Genomic DNA, 6,104 nt, shown 5'->3' on the forward strand with positions numbered 1-6,104 from the left:
GGGGAGTGGGGGGGGGGCCAGCAGCACATCGGAGACTCCAAGCAGAGTGCCAGCAGCTGTGCTTCAGGCCTGGGCCTGGGCTGGCCTGGGGAGGAGGGGGTGTGAAGAGACAGATCGGGGTTGTGGTCCGTGGCCCCCACGGCTGTGCAAAGTGTGAGATGTTGCATCTACGTTGTCAGCTCAGTGGTGGGAGAATGTTTTTAGACTCTGACACTTTGCATCCACACTACCCAGAACAAGAGAGGTCTGGGTCTGCAGCGCTGTTAATTCTGCCCGCCTAACCATCTAGAAGCCTTGGAGTGCATGCTTTTACTGGGGCCTCCCTAGGTCTGCTTTGTTCTGTTTTGCGTTCTGCATGCCCAGCTGAATGTCACCCTCCCCGCAGCTGCCCCTTGGCACCTCCTTCCTGCAGCTGCTCCTCCAGGGGCCTTCCTTCTTCCTGAATGTCCCGGTGGCAAGAGTTAGTCTGGCCCCTTTCCTGTAAGTGCTGGTCTCTCCCGCGAGGGCCACCACTTCATGTCCTGTGCTCTGCATCGCTCCCCTCCTGGCCTGCGGGAGTTGAGGTCTCTATTTTTATTCCCTGACCGAAAGCGTTGGGGCCGGTGGTGGGATTTCTAGGGAAGAACTCGTAGGTCTTGATGGTTTAAGAAGTCCTGTTGGTCTTACACTGTCACCGTGGAGGTTGTGGGTGCCCCTGTTTGGGTCTCTGTGTAACTCCATCCTCACCCTGACATACCCCCATCTGGAGTCGCTTCTGAAGCCAGCCTTCCAAGCCAGTTTCTTGACCCTCTAATTTAGTCCAAGACAATGGTCTCATTGAGAACATCCTGGGGCAACTGTTGGCAGCCTTCAGGCTCTGGGGGAAGATTTCTCAGTCTTGGGGAGCAGGGCTGGATCTTCTGGTTCCCTGTGTGTGTCATCCTCCCCATTGTGTGCCCTGAATAGTTTGACTGGGGAATCTAGCCTTAGGGTCCCAGGCATCCTGTCCTGAGGGCGTGTGTGCACAGTGAGGGCTGACCTGGGAATGGAAAGGCGGCCCTGCCTGGTGCCTGAGGAACTGGGAGTAGAGTTGGTGGATGGGGAGGGTGTGCTTGTGGGACACGATCACCTTGGATTAGAGGAGGAGGAAGAGAGTGTACGATCCAGCCCCCCCATGGGTGATGTCCCCCCGTGGGTGATGCCCCCCCATGGGTGATGTGAGCTGGCAGCTTCCGAATCTGGGCAGGGAAAGGTCACTGCTGGCAATTGTGGGAGAAGTTGGTATGGAGGAGGCGGACCTTGAGGGAGAGGAGGAATTTGACTGCGGGAGGAAGGAGGAGAGCATTCTGGCCAGGGGCAGCCAGCAGCAGCGGGGGAGGTCGGAACGAGCTGGCCCTGGAGGGGGCTGGGGCATCAGGAGGGGCTGGCTCGTGAAGATGAGATGGGCCAGGCCAGAGAGGGCCAGGCGTGGCTGCCAGGAGTGCGGCCAGTCCTCAGGGAGCGGCTGCAGCAGCCGCAGCCATAGGAGGGCAAGTCTCTTTCCCACGGGCGGCCCACCTGGTGTCTCCGTTCCTGCAAGGTAGGCCGAAGGGTTGGGGAGGAAACTGCCAGCTTCTCATGGCGCTGAGGTGGTGGTGGCCCCAGGGACCCTGAGGCCAGTCGGCGGATGTGGCACCCCTCACAAAGCACATGCTGGTTGCTGAGGGGCGGAGACTCCAGGGGGCATCCGCAAGGCAGGGCGAGCTCTGAATCTTGGTGGGTGTCTTGGGGGGGCGTTTTTAAACTGAGCAGAAGTCCAGTTCAGGATCCTGTGATGGGCGGTGGGGGCAGGGCACAGGGGATCCTGATGGGATGTTTCTGGGAGGTTTGGGACTAGTGGCAATATCCAGGTGGGGGGCAAGGTGGCCTGATGTGGGGTGGGGGTGGGTGCCCAGGCCAGAGCGACAGACCTGCCCCTCCAGGTAGACGGGAAGGCACCCATGGGCATATGTGCGTGTGTGGTGTGTGGAGTGTGTGGTCAGAGTTAAATTCTGCTGGTGCGCCACGTCCTGGGCATATCTGTTCCCTCCCTGGGGAGCATCCTTCTCTTTTCATCTTTTCATTCCTGCTTGTCCACCCCCCATGGCCTTCCCCATTTCTAACTCCCCCGGGGGCTGAGGGAACCACAGTGAGGGCTGACCTGGGAATGAGATTGTTAGGTTTCATCACCGAGGGGTCGCATCTGCTCTATCTGTCCAATTCAGCCCCCCCTTCCCTAGGGACTGAGAGGCTGTCAGTGCCCTCCGTGGACATGAACTTCCAGAATCTCACCTTTTCCCTCCTTTCAGGGAGGGTCTCAGGGCTCTGTGGAGGCCCCCTGCTTCCCCACCCCCCACGCAGGGGCAAGGGGAATATTATGTATTTTGCTGATGTGATTTTTAGAGAATGCCATTTCCCACTTTTGCACTGTACCGTAGCCCCCTCCGGTCACCTGTGATGGGGTGGCAAGGGGGGTTACCCTCTCCTCTATCTCGCTCCTGGTCGGTGGAGGCACGGCCGCTGGACGGCATGTTCTTTTGTGAATGCTGGCCAAATCTCTTATCGCAAACACGATTACAACTTGGGTCTTTGTGTAACAAAAGCCGTTCCAAGTGCCAGCTGTTGGCCTACTTTCCTCAGCAGTTTTGCTGTAACCAGATTTGCACACCGAGAAAGAATCCAAAAGTCCTTGATGTTTGTTGAAACAATCTGGCCCAGGACCCAGGCGCTGGGATCCCAGAGCTGTGTGATGTCTGCCCTTCTCTGAGCACCCCCTCCCCCAGGAAGGTCATCCCTGGAGGACCCTTGGAGCTGTGTCCTGGAGGCAGCGCAGACTGGGAGGGATTCCTGGGCAGGAAGGGACCATGTGGACTTGCCTGCTTGTCTGAGTGCTTCGAAACCTTCAAAACCTGGGTGCTGGCTGGATCCAGGTGTCCTTTCCTCCCTGGATTGCTTGGTGATGGGTGCAGACTTATCCCTAATTAATACCAGTGGGCCTCTTGTGTGGTGAATCCTGCTTTTTAGCCAAGACCCAAGACCTTGTGTGAACACCACTTCCCTGAAGTTTGCACCTTTGTGGCAGGAAGCAGGAGCCATGAGGGTGATGACTTATGCAGCTGGACCCCAGCAGAGCCCAGGATCCTGTGGTGGGGTATGCTCTTCAGCTAAGAGGTGCTGGGCTCTTTGACGGGTCTCACAACCACAGGTAGCACTGACTTGGTGTGTGTCCAAGATCCTCCATCCGACTGCAAACAAGTTCACTTAGAGGAGGGCAGACATAGCACCCAGTCATTTGGCTTGCAACTGTCTTTGGGGGTGGGGTGCAGGTGGGGGAAGGGGTGGCATGAGCACTGGGTATCCTTCTGGATGACCTCAGTCTGGAAATGCGTTCTGGGGGATGTGACTCTCCAGGAAGGTTTTGAAAGAGGCTGGTGGGCAGAGCTTGCACCCGGAGGGAGAGGACCTTGGGGGGGAGTGATAGATAACAGCAGCTTGGAGGTGTGATGCTTAGGACGACCTCTCTGCTGTTTTAAAGCTGTGCAACTTAGGGCAAGTTTATTTGTCTCAATTGTGGAATTAGGAACTGCTCTCTTTGAGGGTTGCTGGGGGACTCAGGGAGATATAGCCTGTAGTGCTGAGTACAGGTTCTGACTCACAGGAATGTGACGGGTGTTGTGGCTGGTGCTGGATCTGCTGGGGACTGGGGGATATTTGCTTACGCATATGTAGGTTTGGTTGCTTAAATATACAGGTCTGGGAGATAGAAGGTCACAGGCAAGGGCATGTCTTGCTCCAATATGTGAGTGAAGCTGGGCATCATGGTCACTGAATTATCCTAAGTGTGGCAGACACGGAGAACCCATGGAGTCCGCCGGGAGATCTGAGTGCAGCAGATGCCAGGCTCCTGCGAGGCTGTGGAAGCCCCTCCTCTTGGTTGGCTGGCAGGCTGTCTGGAGGCTGGAGTCATCTGGCTACAGGGTTCTCGCTGGGAGGTTGCTCCAGTCTTCCCTGCCATCTTTCACCCCAGACTGTCACAGTTGAGTGGACCACGTGCCTGTCCGCAGGGCCAAGTGCTGACGGCAACACGGGCATGTGCTGGGCAATTGGATTGTGAAGGCAGTGGCAGGGTCGGCAGCCTGCCTTGGGCTCTGTGGGCCGGCCTTGCCCTGAAAGGCGATCGCAGCAGGGCATCCGTGTCAGCAAGGAGCACCCGCAGACTGGAGCATCCTTGTTCAGCAGGCCTTTGCAAGGGCCCAGTGGAGCGTGGTGCAGAGCTGGACTCGGAGCTGGAAGAACCCCATGTTGGCCAGCAGCGAGAGCAAAGGCCAACAGGCCAAAACTGTGGACTGCTCGCCTGGCCCATGGACCCATCCAGGGTGCACCCAGACCCGGGGTATAGGTGCTGGGGGTCTCGGTGCCTGGAAAAACAAATGGACTGGAGTGGGCCACCAGGGGTCGGCGACAAGCACAGTCAGCACAGGGCCCGACACATGGCCACGTTTGTGGTGAGGCGGTGCTGCTGGTGGAGTGCATGGCATGACAGGGCACCACCAAGGGAAATGCAGATGTGCAGATTGTTCTCTTATTCTGTGGCAGCCGGGGACTTCTCAGCCTGGAGACTTGTGGACTCACCCTGCCCCTTGGGAGGGAGGTGCTGTGCCCTGGTGCCAGGAGAGCAGAACTGGGGTCCCCCCTCTTCTTTCTGCTTCCTATTTCTTGTAAGCCCAGGGATCAGGGGAGGTCACATTCAGAAGTGAGGCTTGGCCGGCAGGGTTCAGTCCGGGCATCACTGGTGCCACCCCTTTCCCTGTGTCTGCCAACCGGATGCCCGTCCTTCGCCATGCTGGGGATGGGATCTGACTTGTGCTCCCAAGACTCTCCTTGGGGTGCAGCCGGGAGCACAGGGCCATAGTGAGGAGCTGAGGACCAGACTCAAGGGATCTGTGTTGGTCCCCAAACTTAGAACGGAGTTCCACCTTCCTGCCAGGCCAGATCCAGGCTCATCCTGCTGGACTTGGAGGTCCCCCTCCCCCAATCCCCTCCTCCGAGGACAGGGAGGGCTGTGCCCACCACCTCTTTGAGTTGTAGCAGTGGGAAGCTGTGTGACTTAGGTCACTTAAGCGTGCAGTAGATTCTTGAAGATGGAGTGGTGTGTGTAGAATCGTGGGTGGCATGGGAGTGAGGGGTGCCAGGCATCTGGAGGCTCTGGCGGGGGACTTGCCACAGGCTAGAGCCCCAAGTGATTCCATTTTTAAAAATGTATCCCAGAAGCCCAGCCCTAAATGGGTTCCTGTGCTTGATCTTCACAGAGCCACTGAGGAAAAATGGTCCAGCAGTGGCTCTTTCCAAAGTCCTCTGGTTTTTCCCAAATTTGGAGACTCTCTGACTTGCTCATGACACCGAATGATCTGGAACTCGCCTGAGGATTTGTAATCTCTCCAGTCAGACAGACCCATCAGTTGGCCCTTGGACATCCCCAGGCGCCTGAGGGCATTTCTGGGCTCCGGGTGTTTAACTTGGTCTGGACAGAGCCCTGAGACTCCGTTGAGACTGGACTGGCAGGCCTTCTATGCACTTCAGCTTGTTGTCCTTTTTAAAGAGGGCTGCCAGTGCCCAGAGTCTTAGATGAAGGGACAAGAGGATGACCTCAATTTCAGTGAGGAATATAAACAGCCAGCCCCCATGCCCACCCCTGGGGGCTTTTGCAGAATCTTTAGGCGCCCCTGTCTGCAGCCGCTCTCTGAGGATTGCCCAGGGCCTGGCGGGGGCGGGAGCTGGGCTCAGACTTCACTCTGCTTCTTTCTTGTACTTTTGTTTTTCCCTCTCCATCCTCTTTCCCTGAAGCCCCTGACTTTTCCCCTACAGACTTTGGCCTTCTGGCATCTCTGGGACAAAGGGGAAAGCTGTCATTTACCAAAAATCCCCAAAATCAAGGTGTCTGGCCTTAAATGCATTGTCGTGTCCCCTTCTCCACATGGCTTAGAACTTCCTGTGTCCCCACGGCTGGGAGCCTCAGACGTGGACGATGAGATCTTGCAGATACTTGGAAAAGCCTACCTGGAAGTCTCTCCCAGCCTGAGCTCGCCCACCCACCCACCCACCCACTT

At 57.2% G+C, this 6,104-nt stretch overlaps 1 protein-coding gene across 2 annotated transcripts in view; it reads left to right on the forward strand.

The window, feature by feature from the left end:
* Nucleotides 1-1,260: 1,260 nt before the first annotated feature.
* SEPT9 (septin 9) overlaps nucleotides 1,261-6,104 on the forward strand; it is a 113,266-nt gene continuing 108,422 nt past the window's right edge. The window contains exon 1 of one of the 2 annotated variants that reach the window (XM_008057746.1): nucleotides 1,261-1,558. Coding sequence is in view for 1 of the 2 variants with exons in the window: in XM_021712182.1 (XP_021567857.1) it covers nucleotides 5,639-5,669 (31 nt within the window). In the remaining variant the exon portion in view is untranslated. Of the gene's footprint in view, nucleotides 1,559-5,539; nucleotides 5,670-6,104 lie in introns of those variants that run through there. The other variant, XM_021712182.1, reaches the window with a different exon arrangement.

This window comes from Carlito syrichta, unplaced genomic scaffold (assembly GCF_000164805.1).
Source record: "Carlito syrichta isolate Samal-C Ts95f unplaced genomic scaffold, Tarsius_syrichta-2.0.1 Scaffold303116, whole genome shotgun sequence".
Taxonomy (NCBI): Eukaryota; Metazoa; Chordata; class Mammalia; order Primates; family Tarsiidae; genus Carlito; species Carlito syrichta.